At 39.2% G+C, this 15529-nt stretch overlaps 1 protein-coding gene and 1 long non-coding RNA gene across 6 annotated transcripts in view; one reads left to right on the forward strand and one right to left on the reverse strand.

The window, feature by feature from the left end:
• The window catches only part of LOC142035956 (uncharacterized), an 87100-nt gene that overhangs the window by 70102 nt on the left and 1469 nt on the right, over window positions 1-15529 (forward strand). For 2 of the 4 annotated variants that reach the window (XR_012652008.1, XR_012652010.1), the window contains one exon: window positions 2780-2934. The exons of 1 other annotated variant lie outside the window; for it this stretch is intronic. This is a non-coding gene — a long non-coding RNA (uncharacterized LOC142035956). Of the gene's footprint in view, window positions 1-2776; window positions 2935-15529 lie in introns of all 4 variants that reach the window. One more of the 4 variants, XR_012652009.1, reaches the window with a different exon arrangement.
• Window positions 1-15529, reverse strand: part of BRINP3 (BMP/retinoic acid inducible neural specific 3) — a 233730-nt gene that overhangs the window by 39346 nt on the left and 178855 nt on the right. For both annotated transcript variants that reach the window (XM_075038714.1, XM_075038715.1), the window contains exon 7: window positions 1257-1479. In XM_075038714.1, the coding sequence (XP_074894815.1) occupies window positions 1257-1479 (223 nt within the window). The remainder of the gene's footprint in view (window positions 1-1256; window positions 1480-15529) is intronic.

Below are 15529 nucleotides of genomic sequence, written 5' to 3' on the forward strand. Positions count from 1 at the left end.
CCATTACCAATGGCAACCAAAGATTGCTCCAAAACCCTATAGTGGTTATTTTGCAAGACCTGATTATTTTAAATTTTGGTATGGAAAAAAAGAAAGTGAGGTTGGATTTTGTTTCTTGTATTTTAAAAAGCTCTGAGTTCCTGCTGACATCTTTCATGTTGAATCATCTCTTTGGCAGAATGCTCATTCAGGTCATGCCCAAGAAACACAGGAGATGATGTTGAAGCACTGGAGGGACTATATAACCTTCCTTAGTGGAATGTTTTCTAATTATGAAATGACCCCACAAGTGAAACATACATTTTTTCTTTCAACTAACAGATCACAAAGAAAAGCACAATATGTAGAAAAAGGGGAGCATGAGAGCCGTAACAGTTGTCTCCTTCTGAAAGAAAAAGGGGAAGGGTTAGCTAAGTGCCACCAAAAGGCAAAGCGGAATTGATGGATCCTTAGCTTGCAATAGGAGAGCTGAAAGCAGGGGAGAGCAAAGTACCCTTTGCTGTTCTGAAACACTGAACCTAAACTAGATTTCCTTAAAATTGACGGAGATACATGCTAAATGCAGGAGTCACTGGACTAGGCCCATAATGCTTGCGCTCAGAAGAATAACATACTTAAAAGCTCATTCATTTCAGATTTACTCTAGTGTCATTCCACTAATTTCAATAAAGCAATTTTCGACCAGCAATCAACTATAAGCACTTTATGTTAATATAGATTTGACTAGCTAGCTTTCAGGATCTCTCTGTTTCTATGGAGGACTAAAACAGTCCTATTTCCTTTCCTTAGGCATCCTTTCAATTCTAATTCATATCTGACAAATGAGACAAGAAATCAATAGTATGTGGTATATACTGTATAATGACCTGGAAAGTTCTTAAAATAGCTGTGCTTGCTTCAGAATAGGTATTCAGTATTCAGTATACAATTATTTGGCACTTTTACACTTGGCCAAGTTCCACTAAATATGGTTCTGTAAAACAGGCAGACCAAATGGGATTAATCTGTATGCTCATGTTATATTTAAGTTGCACGGTCATATACAAATCAGGTTTTATTTTGACCTTTCCCATCGTATTTAGGAAAACATGAATAGAGCAATATTGAAAGCTGAGATTGTTCAACTCCTACAAATATTAGAACTGTATATTGTGCACGTACCGTATGTTACTCACATTCCCACTTCTATGCCCTTAAGGAGATTTTAGTGTCAAGACAGCAGTTACAGTTTCTCAGGTTTTTGTAGGCTTTCTTACCTCTGCCTTGGCATGCGGATGAGTGGCTGTTTATGGCATCTTTTACTAAGACCAAAGAGCTTGTGAACAGTTTTCTGTGCCTTGAGGAAGAGTTGCTTCATGCTGTTTTCTAGTTGCTCATAGCGACGTTGAAAATTAGAATCCATTGTCCACAAATGCATTACAGTAGATGTGTTCAGGAAATAATTCATGGGCAGCCTTTTCATAAATAATTTGAATTCATCTGGAAAAAAAAAAGTTTTTAATTATGTAGTTATGGCTATTGTTGCAGCAAAAATTAACTTCTAATTTGTTTTTTCTTGAACTAATATTTTTAAATTTGAACTTTTGCAATTAGGAATTGAACATTTTAACTCTTTCAAAGTAGAAAGGTAACTTCATTTTTAGTGGTAATATTAGAATAAAACCAGCAAAAGTCAATATTCTTATAACTTTTAAATTTATGTTGAAACAAATACAAGCACTCTCATTATCTCTCAACATGGATAATATGAAGATTAAATAAGAATCAGAGTTTCTTACTTTCAAATCTAGGATCTGAAAGCAAAGACATATTTAAAGATCAATGTATATTGACTCATTTGGCGAAGACAGGAAACTGTCTTAAAAGCAGTATGTTCCAATTCTTAGAAAATGCAAGTAAATGTGATTTTACAGGCCATCTCTCTTTTAGACATGTTATTTCACCGGAGACAAGCCATTAAGGATCAGACTTTCAAAAGTATTTAGAATTGAAATACAGCCTTTCAAAGCATTTTATGGTACTTTGACACTTCAAAAATGTCCCCCATAACTTCTTTTTGACTCATGTCCCCACCTCTAATGTGGTAAAAAAGGAGTTATTAAATCACAGGATCACTGTTATTGTGAACATCCTATGCTTTGTGAATTGTTATGGTAGCTCAGTCCACATAACATACGTAGACTGAATCCTAATAACAGAATTTTATTAATCTATTTGCATAAGTAGGATAATTTACAAGTTGATTTATAAGTTTTGAACCTAAATAAACTTCTATTTAAAAGGGCCTTAATTACTGGGGAAAAAATGAGAAGCACACTTGACTGCACGTCTATCCTTTTTTTTTCTTGTTTCCATATATCAGCACATTTTCCTGTCTGCGTTCCTGCCTGCTGCTATCCTACCACCCTTCGCAATCAATTTTTTCTTTCAGCTTGCTCCTGCAGTGAAGTCACTTATCCCATGGTTTAGCTTTCACCCTGCCAGATGCTCCTTTTGGGTAGTCTACACTTCAGCAGACTTTGTGAATGCAATGATCCAACTGACTGAAGTAGCCTCTCTCTTAAAACTGGAGTTAATCATAATATTTAACATTGCTATAATTTTAGGTTGCTCATGGGAGAGGGTTGATTGGGGAAAATGTCTGCTCACATGAAAAACTACTCCATTACCATCATTGTTTCTAAGTCTGTTGGTTTTAGCTTTAGATTTAGTTTAGCTTTTTTAACAACATTTTTACATAAAGAAGGAAAAATTTTTTTCTTTTTTATGGGTGGAGAAGAAAGATCTTTTCTAGATGAGCTGGAGTGACCCTCGTCCACATCCTGTGAGACACGGAGCCATGATGAAATAGAACAGCCCTATTTTGGCTTAGTACTTTCTATGATGGATGAAGAATCATCAGAAGACAAAAGCCATTGAAAGGTCTTCTGGAAGGTAAAAAATGAAAGGCAAGGGGCAAAGATGATGATTTTATATTTAATAAAGTGTTTTTAATAATTCATCTGGGAGGTCCTTAGCAACATGTTATTATTCAGTTTCTCCTCATGCCTTCATCTTTGGGTATTAGTTGTCCCCTATTCTCCCCTTGAAGACAGCACCACTGCCCCTCTGCTGTCTCTGGCTACAAATCAAGGAAAGGAAAGGAACTGTTTATTTTATCAAGTATTTTATCAAGTATCTAATTTTGTCTAAGAAGTTGGTTCTTATCCTCTGTCCAAAAAGATTATCTTTTCCTGGGTTTGTAGCTTAATAATTAGAATTAATAGGAGTATTTAATAAATTCTACATTACCAGGTAAGCATCTCTGTGAGTCTTAGTGTAGTATTGCAAAAACCAGTTCCCTGTTTTCCACTTCGCAAGTGACAATTATGCCTTTGTCTCCTCACACTACACTTCCCAGTCCTCACTTCCCTTCAAGGCTTGCACAGATGCTGTGAGAGAGGGTTATGTCTGGCTTATCTAAAGGAGGCACAGTCCCATTGGCTTAGTAAAGCCTTCCAAGCCTAAAGTGTGCATTTTCAAATTTAACTAACTGGTAGTAAAAAAAAAAAAAAAAAGGAAATAAGGTTCACTGAACTGTTACAAAGTATGTCCTTTGGCAAAGTGCAGATCGGCAGTTTGTATAAATCGGCCAAGCTCTACTGACTTCAGAGGAGTGTACTAATACACCTAGGGAGGATCAGACCCAAAAGCCACATTCCTGACTACCTGTTTTAATCACTAACTTCTCGTTTCCCTTCTGTTCTTCTGAGACATTGGTATATCTACTTAAACTCAGTTTCATGAAGCTAAAAATAAACACAAAACCTTGAGGAAAGAATATACTCAGAAGATGCCTTTTCAGTTTTCATATTGCTGTAACAACTTATTTAATAAATATTGTCAATTTGCTGTCCTTTGCACAATGGCAATAAGCTCTACAGCTAACAACTGATTGGATGCAGTGTTTAGAAGTGATAAGGATGGTTTACACTCCTTAACTTGCAATGGAAAAGCATTTCCAATAAGAAAATGCTTTTTTTCTCCCTGTAATAAACATAATCTTTGACTGCCCCTGTGCCCTGTATGATTCTGCTAATGAGCACCATAATGCAGGTAAGAGAGAGACAGAGATAAAATAAGCATGGTTACATAGTGCCTTCTGCAAAAAAAGAGAAGAAAAGATAATGTGCTCATATCTTAAACAGACACATTTCATGATCTGTGAAACTACAACATGAACTCCTAACACTGAGAGATGATTAAACTATTACACTCTAATCAACACATTGTACCAGCCATTCCTGAGGATTAACAGCCAGTATTACCGTGCTGGGGGCCATAGAATTGATACTTTTAAAACATGATACTTCATAACTACATGTGATATGATCTCAGTACTTCCTCATTTATTGTCACGTGGGTAGCACATGCATTACCATTTTTCATATTCTTAACTAATTGCAAATAATGGGGGAAAATGTAAAACATTATATGCAATGGTTGATCAAAAAAGTTTATTTAACTTTCATTTTATGGCTGATCATGTCTGTTTTTCACTTACCCCTTCTGCAAGGTAAATCCTCCTTGTATTAATGGCGTCTAGAGATTGAAATGGCATACCATAATTCAGTGGCAAAGAATAAATGAAAAATATCACAATGGGAACAAATATTATTGCTGAAATCAGATGAATATCAGACATATTTAGGCTGTAAGAAATATCTAGAGCTACTTAGCTGGTGACTTGGATTCTCAGTGTTCTTCAGTATCAGAGCAGGGCTCAATGCTGAATACAATGATTAACATTCTGCATACAGAGCTAGCAGAGATGAGAAAAATGCAGTAAGCCTCATGAAAGGAATTGACAATGCTCTGCTACAGGGAAGAAAGTTGCCTGCTCTGTGTTGGAAGAGAACAGGTCCCCTGATTTCTCTGCTACTAATATTTTGCATATCCCTGATATTTTGAATTACAAGATCTGTACAAGTCTGTCACACCTATAAGACCACGGCACACTTTGTTTTTATTTCAGCTGAGGCTGAGTGCTTTTTGGAACTTTTCCAGGCTATCAAAATGTCTTGTGTTAACTTGTTACCTAAGATCCCTTTTGGAGGATCTTTGGAAGCATCTTGGAAGTCAATAGATTTATACCAGCTTGGGAATTCAGAACACCATGTTAATAATGGTACCACAGGCTAAGATCTGACTGTGCAATGTAATGCCGGCAATATTAGCATGCCATATTAACACATCACTGTATTTTCTTCTCCTATTTTCTTTAGATTAAATAGAGCAAGTCCATGACTGAGCTTTCAAACTGTCATTCCTAAAATTTTCTTTTAAATTATATGGCCACTGTTTCCCTGATCAATGTAACAGAGATTATTTTTAGTCTATGGGTGTTAGAATCAGAACGATTTCCTCCTCACAACCCAAGACACATTTTGTGTAAAGGCAGAGAACAATCTCAGCTTCTGCAGTCAGGATAGCATGAGCAGGAGGATAAAACAACAGCTCCTTTAAGCCACAGCTTGTGTCTAGGGAGGTCTCAGTAATGTACTTTATGGAAGATCAAAATTCCTGAGTCCCCTGGTAAATAGGAAAATTCAAATTTGACATGGATTTCTAATAAAGAAAAAAACCACCACATAGTTCTTTTTTTTTTCTTTTTTTTCCTGTTGGCTTTGTATTATGGATGAAATGAATGACAGCATATGTGTACAGATGAAGAAATTAAGTGAGGGGACAATCTATGTGCAGCTTAGGAGAATGTAAAGCAAAACACAGTTGGAAAATAACCTGCATTTGGTGACATGTTAAGAAAGAAGTTGTTTCATAACAAAGTAAACTAAAAGAAATTTCAGCCATCTTCTCTCAGTCTCTAGAAATAACTGTTTCTGGGGAGCTGACATTCCACCAAGTTTATTCTGTCATTTAATTTAATGTCATATTCTGATGAGCCCTTTTACCTGAAATGAAATAATTTAATCTTATAGCAGCAAAACCTTTAGTATTGGAAATTACAATATAATGTTTCAGTAAATATATAAACCTGTCTAACTGTGGATTACATAGTCTAACAAAAACTTAATTTTATTTTTTTTACCAATATTCAGATATGGAAAAAGCTCAGATATTTTCTGAGCAAAAGCAGTCGGACAATAATGGAAAAAGTATTTTGCCTGGCCAGTTTAAGAATCCTTTATTGACTGAAACATACTAATGACAATAGGCTTATTATATATAGTCTATGTATTTTATAAAATGAATAAGAATTTGGACTGTAGCAGTTTTTCCATTCAATGAAGCTCAGTAAAAGTACATCCGTAGTGGAAAGCCCCTTTTTACATCATATTATCATGTCAAAATCTACCATTAGATAGCCATTGAAATGGGCTGTTTTGTCATTTCTCTAAATTATGCTCTAATTAAACATTTTTCTCCCTTAGTTATCTAAGAATAACAATAAAAAATCTTTGACAAACTTTGTAGTGAATAAAATGGTGTATTTTCATTAGTTTGATTGACAGCATTTGTGATGCTTCAGCATTGTCTGTAAAATCCGTGCATCTGTCATTTGTACATATGTCCTCTTTTTCTATCAAGCTTCTCAACTTGCTCTAAAGGTATTAAAATTCTGCCATCACAGCCTAGAAGTGTATAATACCTCATGTAAAAACTGTTCTGTTTTGGCTCTAACAAAATGTTACAGTGGGCTTAAAGCAAATTGACAAAAATCTACTAGTGTTTAACAAGTAAGGGTGTGATACTATGTCTCAACAAAAAATTATGTAGTTTGACATGCTAGTCCACATGAGAGTGTTTTATAAAATTTCAAAATTACCTGAAGTGAATTCATGTTCTACATTGCATTTCATCTTTTCTCATTCTCATAATGAGAGTTACTTGCAAATGACCACTACTCTTTAGAGACCACTGCTACTTTGGGAAGCTGTCTCCCTTCTTAAACTATAATGATAGGATCAGATGTTAATTCAGGCTTGATGTGACCTTGGGGTCTCTAGTCCAACCTCTTACTCCAAGCAGGTCATCTCTGACATCAGAACAGGTTACTCAGGTTTTCATCCAGTCAGGTCTTGGAAACTGCTGTGAATGGAGACAGCACAACCTCTCTGGGTAGCAAGGACTCAGCTGCCCTCATGGAAAAAAGTCTCAACTTCACTCCTTACATTCCCAACTCTTCTACATTCTCTCCCCCACGAACAGTGCAGGGGGATGGAGAATGGGAATTGCAGTCAGTTCATAAGACTTCATCTCTGCCAGTCCTTTCTCTTCATGCTGTTTCTCTACTCCAGTGTGGGGTCCCTCCCACAGGATACAGTCCTTCATGAACTGCTCCAGCATGGGTCCCCCACAGGCCACGGATCCTGCCAGAAAACCTGCTCCTGCATGGACTCCTCTCCATGGGCTGCAGCTTCCTTCAGTGCATCTCCACCTGCTGTGGAGTGGGGTCCTCCATGGGCTGTAGTGTGGATATCTGCTCCACTGTTGTCCTCCATGGGCTGCAGGGGCACAGCCTGCTTCACCACGGTCTTCTGCACAGGCTGCAGGGGAATCTCCACTCCAGCACCTAAAGCACCTCCTCCTGCCTCTTCTTCACCAGCCTTGGTGTCTGCAGGGCTGCTTGTCTCACATTTTCTCCCTCCTCTCTCACAGCTGCTGTCCAGTGTTTTTTATCCTTTCTTAACTATGTATCACAGAGGCAAAAACAGTGCCACTGATAGGCTCAGCTTTGGGTAGCGGTTGGTCTGTTTTGGAGTCGGCTGGCACTGGCTCTGTCCAACACAGGGGCAGCGCCTGGTGTCTTCTCAAAACAGGCCACCCCTGCAGCCCACTCACTACCAAAACCTTGCCACATAAACCCAGTACATTTCCAGAAATGTGGTTCAAGAGGACTCGGTCCATGATTTTCACAGGGACCAAAGTGAAGCTGATCAATCAGTAGTTCCCTGGCTCATCCTTTCAGACTTTTTTGATGACTGGCATAATATTTGCCTTTCTCCAATCATCAGGGATCTTCCCTAGTCTCCATGATCTTCCAAAACTAACAGAGAGAGGTCTTACAGGGATATCACCCAGCTCTCTCAAAACCAGCAGATACACTCTGTTGATTACCATGGACTATCATGGGTCAAGTTCTCTCAAATAACCCTTGATTCCACCATTACTCACTGCTGGTAGCTTCTCTCTCCCCAATCCCCTTACTAAGCTCAAAGACCTGGGATATTTGCTGGTGAAGACTGAGGGCAAAGAAGGCACTGAGTACCTCTGCCTTATCTGTTTATGCTGAAACAAATAAATTACTAAATGACTCAACCCATTCAGCAGCAGGCCCACATTTCCTTGTTTGATCTTTTCCCACTAAGGCAACTATTGAAGCATTTTTTTCGATGGATGAGCCCAGAGGGTTGTGGTGAATGGGGTGAAAACCAGTTGGTGGCGGGTCACAAGTGCTGTTCCTCAGGGCTCGGTGTTGGGCCCCGTTCTGTTTAATATCTTTATCAATGATTTGGATGAGGGGATTGAGTGCACCCTCAGCAAGTTTGCAGATGACACCAAGTTGGGAGGCAGGGTCGATCTGCTTGAGGGTAGGGAGGCTCTACAGAGAGATCTGGACAGGCTGGATCGATGGGCTGAGGCCAATTGTATGAAGTTCAACAAGGCCGAGTGCTGGGTCCTGCACTTGGGTCACAGCAACCCCATGCAGTGCTACAGGCTTGGGGAAGAGTGGCTGGAAAGCTTCCCGGCAGAGAAAGACCTGGGGGTGCTGGTTGACAGCTGGCTGAATATGAGCCAGCAGTGTGCCCAGGTGGCCAAGAAGGTCAATGGCATCCTGGCCTGTATCAGAAATAGTGTGGCCAGCAGGAGCAGGGAGGTGATTGTTCCCCTGTACTCGGCACTGGTGAGGCCGCACCTCGAGTGCTGTGTTCAGGTTTGGGCCCCTCACTACGGGAAAGACATTGAGGTGCTGGAGCGTGTCCAGAGAAGGGCAACCAAGCTGGTGAGGGGCCTGGAGCACAAGTCTTATGAGGAGCGGCTGGGGCTGTTTAGTCTAGAGAAAAGGAGGCTGAGGGGAGACATTATGGCTCTCTACAACTACCTGAAGAGGGGTTGTAGTGAGGTGGGTGCTGGCCTCTTCTGTTAGGTGGCTGGAGATAGGACGAGAGGAAATGGCCTCAGGTTGCAGCAAGGGAGATTTAGGTTAGATATTAGGAAAAATTTCTTTACTGAGAGGGTTTTCAGGCATTGGAACAGGCTGTCCAGGGAAGTGGTAGAGTCACCATCCCTGGAGGTATTCAAAAAGCGCGTAGACAAGGTACTCCAGAACATGGTTTAGTGGGCATGGATGATGGTTGGACTCAATGACCTTGAAGGTCTTTTCCAACGTAAATGATTCTATGATTCTATGATTCTTTCCTTGTTGCTCTTGGCATTCCTTGCAAGCATTGTTTCTAGGTTTTTCTATCACCATATTTAAATGTCTGGGCAACGTTTCTGAATTTTTCCTTGGTAGCCTGTCCCTGTTTGCACCTCCTGTATGCAGCCTTTTTCCTTTGGAATTCTGTCATGATTTCCCCGTTTAGCAAAGCTGGTTCCCCAGTATATCTATATATTTTTCTGAGTGTCAGGATGGACAGTGCTTATGCTTCAGGATGCTGTCCTTAAAACCTGACCAGCTTTACAGAGCTCCTTTGTCTTCAGAGCTGCCTCAGAGGGAATATCACCTACCAATTCCCAGAATTAGGTGAAGACTGCTTTTGTGAAGCTCAGGTCTACATTCTGCTGCTCTTCTTACCCACTCCATTACGGATTCTGAACACCACTATTTCATGTCCTCTACAGCCAAGGTTGCCATTGATTATCCCATCCCCAAACACCACTTCCTTGTTAGGGAATATCCAGGCCAGCTCTGTGTCATTCCTGTTCATCCATCCAGTATCTGTAACAAGATGTTATTCCAGACACCCTCTGAAAACCTCCTTGACTACTTATGTCCCTCAGTGTTGGCTTTTCAGTGAATGTCAGGAAGATTAAAATTCGCTACAAGAAGCAGGATCTGTGATCCAGTCATATCCTTGAGTTGCTTCAGGAAGGCTTCATCCAATTCCTCATGTTGACTGGGTGGTCATTAACACACTTCCACTGCAGTGTCACCCTCATTGGCCTGTCCTCTGACCCTGACTCACAAACTCTCATTCCCGTTGTCCATCCCACAGCAGACCTCCATACATCTGACCTACTCATTAACATAGAAGGCAGCTACCCTCCTCATCATCCCTGCCTGTCTTTCCTGATGAATTTGTATCCACATTTCACAGTACTGCTGTCAGGCAAGCTGTCCCACCCAGCCTCTGCTATCCTAACAATGTTGTACCTCTGTGACCTCATGCAGAGTTCTGGTTCATTCTACTCATTTCGCAGGTTGAATGCATTTGAGTAGGTATACTTGAGGTGGATTTCTGTTTGCCCTGTTTTAGCATTACTCTTGTTACTGTCACCCTGTACTATGTATTCCTAGGAAAGATTTTCCCTTTACTTAGTAGGACCAAGAAGACACCAAATGGGCCTGAGCCATGTAGTCACTTCTGATACACCCCAGCTCTCCTCTGGCAGTATTGTTGGTGCTCACATGGATGAGCAGCAAGGGATAATAGTCTAAGATGAGCCATATGAGCCTAATCAGTCTCTGCTCAACTTCCCAGATCAAAGTCCCCAGAAAACATCCCCAGAGAGCAGGTCAGATTGGCAGATCTTCAAATGCTGTTACCCACTGCTTTTTAGTGCCTGCATGTGGGTCATGCTTGACCAGCTCTGATGGCTCCGCAGGACACTGAACCTATTCTGCAGTCACAGATCTACAGGTGGAAAAGGAGCCATCCTTCCTGGTGCCAGAAATCACAAGCTTCCTCTTCCCCCATCTTGACAGTCTGAATTTGCCACTTGATGGAGTACAAACTCTGGCTGCCCATAATGTGCAGCTGAGGGTTCAGGTGCTTGGCTTTGCAGGGTCCCTGTGAAGATCCTATTTCTTTTTTTCATCTTCCTCAGTGCTTTGCAGAGGGAATACTATTCCCTCTCTGAGGAGTGATTCATGGGATGATGTTCCAAAGGCAGGTGACTGTAATAATGCCTTTCCAGATTCCTGCCTGTCAGAGGGAAAACTACTTAAGGAACTTGAAAATCTACCTTAAATGAGAAATTTCAGCTGCAGTTTTAGTTCAGTTGGGGTGTGGTTTGTTATTTTTTCAAAATAAACTGTCTCCTTATCTATGCTAATTATTTGTCTACACCTGGTTTTAATACGACTCCAGCCTTCCTTTGGCACAATTCATTCTACAGCAAGCCAAAATAAACAGATAGTACTGCATAAGGAAAATGAGCAACAGTCAGAACCAACAAGAAAAATTCACACCAAAACCTTTCATTGAAAACACGAAGGAAATATCTCTAGTAACTCCAGCAATCTATTTACCTACATAAAAGATGATATACAGCAGCAAAGCAAGTCATCCAACCCTGCCCTGCCAATTTGCTTAACTTCTGTGCCCATTTCAGTGCTGACCTTATCTGCTGATGATATAAATAAGCCTACTATTTAATATAAATACTGGGGGGGGGGGGGGGGGGTTGTTATAGGTTAGAAGCTGGAAAGAAGACTACCAATTAATTTCACACAAAAGCTAAGGAAAGCTGCTAAAGCTATTCATTTCACAACAAAGAAGGCTCTTAAGTAGAACTGTGCAGAGCATAGAAAATCCATTTTGTGAAAGGATTTTTAGCATTCCAAAATTAGAATGCAACCTAAATCTTTTTAAATTCTCTAAAATTCTCCAGATGCTTCCAATTTCTCTGAAATCCTCTAAAAGGAACATTGCAAGGTTTTCTTGTTTTACTTTGCTTTGAATCAATCAAAATACTTCACCTTGACAGAACAGAAATTTTACATTTTTATGTCAACTTTTAATTTCATATTACAACATAAAAGTTATAAAGTAAGAAATGACAAAATGAATAAACATTTCAAAATGAAGGTCAAAGTGCTTTACTGTATTCTGTCAAAAAAGCATCATTTTGCAATTATTGAAAGATTATTCCTGTTATTTTTCAAAACAGCTACCTCATTTTGTAACATTCTGTACATAAATCTTTATCTCTGCTACACTTCAACTGTCTCTTCTGTTCAGACTGCAAGTTCTTCTCTTCTTCAAGAGAAAAGCCTGTCTCTTATTATAACTTTATAGGGCAGTTAGCACAATAGACCCCAAATTTAATTGTTGCCATGTATTACAAATATTAGTAATAAATTTGTTTATGGTTCCACTCCACTGCATCCTCCTTGGAGTCCTCCGTGCTAGCTGCAATTAGTGTGAGGAGCAAGAGTTCTGGTAGGAAAGATCTCATAATCCCCAACAGTTTATCACACTTTTTACATAACTGTACTGTATGTGAAAAAAATTCTACTCTAACAATGTGACCATGGTATTATCATTCCTTTCCCATAACAATGCTTTCAATTGTAATCAGGGCAATAAATACGACAGCAAGTCAAATACCAGTGTCAGCTGTAAATTGAAATCTCAAACCACAAAGCTAGTAGTCTGAGAGAATAAAAAGCAACAGGACCTATATTTCAAATGGTTGGATATGGTCGCTGTTCAATAAAGTGCTGCCTCAATATTGTATAGATATTATTAAAGAGATTTATAAAAGATATATGTGTTTTAAAATATCCCACCATGATTCAAAAGCCTGGAGAAAACAAAGTACTAAAATGAACATATATTTGTTTTTATGTTGCAATGAATTTTAGTTGTTCATGATGCATTACTTAATTTGTCAAAGAAGTAGCAGCTGTGTTCCAAGAAATGTATGTTTGAAAATAATCCAATTCAGGGAAGCATAAGACGGCAGCTTGAAACAACCTTATTTCTTCAAAGAAAAGATAGTAAAGCTGAATTTTCCTCCCCTTCCCCCCCCTCCCCACCCCGCCCCCCATCTAGCCTAAATCATTCAGCTCTCCCTATAATTAAAACATTTGCTTCTGCAAAGCAAATGAGCTATCCTTTAAACTTTCTGAGGGACAAAGAGAAGGAATTAAATGTATGTGCTCTGGAAGATATGGACTGCATATGAAGGAGGAGAAAGGCTCAACACACAATATTGGACAGGCTATTTGAACTGGTAAAATCTAGCTGCTTTGTAAGCCTCAGGGGAAGCAAATTTTTATGATTCTTGCAGTGGGGTAGGTTTGTGGGTTTTTTTCTGTTGGCTTTTTTTTTGAAGTGAGGAATGCTGCAGGGATAGCTCCTCTAAACCCTAAGCTTTTCAAGGAGGAAAGAACAGGGCTAAGTATCAGCAGAGGTGAAGATGAAATTGGTGAGGAACAGAGATCCTCTGATCATTCATTAATAAATAGTTTCTGAGGAACCTTGTGCAAATGTTACAATATAATTGATTTTACATATATGTTACATATGTTTATATATTTAGGCATGTATATATATGTAAGTTTTTTATATATATATATATATGTAGTTAATGCAAGTAATATCAACCTGTTATAGGAACAGGAAACCAGATATCCTCCCCTCACAAGCCTTAGGACTGTCTTGGTGCCCAGATAAGAGGAAAAAATTGCATTGTCAAAACTGGTAGTAAAGATAGAATATCATCGTGCAAATCATGGATTAATTCTGAAGTTTTACTAGGCAGGAGATAATAACCTTCCCTAGACTCTGCTGTGAGCTGAAGGGACTCACATTTCTTATAATCAAGAAGTGACTTGTTTCTTATTCTCAATTGAAATATGACCTTGACAGCAAGTTCACTTTTCAAAAACCAAAAAGCCAGACTCCAACAGCTGTCTCTGTAAAACCCAACATTTGAAGGACGTTCCCTTCATCCTGTTAGTTTTTCTTTCGGGTATGATTTTTGTTCATTCCATTAACAATGTTCGTATCACTACCCTTCAAATGGATGTCCCTTGGAATTCATTGTAAGCTTTCAAGAAAAAATTCTCAAAAATTTATCTATGGGTTATTTTGGATTTTTTGTAAACATTTTGACATTTCAACATGGTTTATAAGTATTCCTGCAGCACGGATATTCCAATATCCATGTAGTGCTAGCTATCATTATGTTTCTATAGCAGTATAAATGCATGTAATGCATAGGAGATAATTCTTATGCATAGATTTAGACATAACCTTTGTCACCCCAAAAGTTACCTTACTTGTTCTTGGTCACGCTGGTAATTCCTGCAGTTTGAAAACTGGGTAAGGTAAATAAACATGTAATGTATCCTAGAAGGATAGTTCAGGAAAGAGAATGAGTGAAACTGAAGACTGTTCTTGGAAAACACATTGAAGTAAATAACCAGTGTTAAGCTGTTACAAGGGAAGATTTAAGAAGTTATGAATCAGAATAGACAACACTGCCCTAGAAGAAAAGAGAGGCCACAGAGTGACATCCCTCTTAATAAAGAAAGTCCAAAGCTGCCGAGGCAGATTGGAATTCCACCAAGAATGAGGTTTTTTGTCACGAGCTTTGAAGGCAATTACATTATGTCCCATACATGGTGGACATAAGTAGAATTATATTAGATCAAGCCTTCTGCTCCTCCTCTTATTACAATGTCATCACAATGTTTACAGTGTCTGAGAATGCAATGCCATGTAAAACTTTAATAAGTTGATTTGCCAGGTGCTGCTTTAGCAGGAGTCTAAATGCTTTTAGTTTTGGAACAGGGGCAATTATATTGACAGGACCTGATTGGCTGTACCTTAATTTGTGAAGTAGGAGATGAACAATTTAGACACTGACTCTGAAGAAATTATGCACATCCCACCTGTTCATTTTATTAAAACAGTGACACCTCCACAGGGGTGGGAGAGGTGGGGAGGGGAGTATTGGTCACAGAAGGAATGACAGCTTGGTGTATTTGTTCATGCTATTGATTAAACTTCCTGACAACCACATAGGGGAGTTAATTACTGGGAGGCAAATTAAGACCCTTGCAAGATAATAGAGAAAACAATGATTATATTAAGAACTCAGGGGGCTAAGTTTTCTTGGCCTTGAGCCTGAAGCTGTAACCACTGTTTTAAAGAACACCACCGCTCTACTGCTCAGGGGCAAATAGTTTGAACCATATTGATTGAAGTCTTTATTCTCAGTGATTAAAAAGCACCTTCAACTGCCAGTGAGTCTGCTCAGAGTTTTCACAAGGAGTCTTTCAATTAAGATTTCAAATGAGACTCACTTTGCATCGCAATCGGTCTATTCTGGTCAAAAGAGAGACACACTGTGCTACCTGAATGACCTGTGCAATCACGCCTTGTGTGTACCATGAGCCTGCAAGGGCCCTTTGACGGGTATGTTCTCTCATCCTTCTGAATCAATGAAAACAAAGCTTATTAGAGAGCAAGGTTAAATTTGTTGATTTTATAAATTGAAGAAATCCTCCAGTATTCAGTTTTAGGTCCAAATTTAATTTTTAAGCTTATGCTACATGCATTTGAATTGA

Source organism: Buteo buteo, chromosome 10 (genome assembly GCF_964188355.1).
Source record: "Buteo buteo chromosome 10, bButBut1.hap1.1, whole genome shotgun sequence".
Taxonomy (NCBI): domain Eukaryota; kingdom Metazoa; phylum Chordata; class Aves; order Accipitriformes; family Accipitridae; genus Buteo; species Buteo buteo.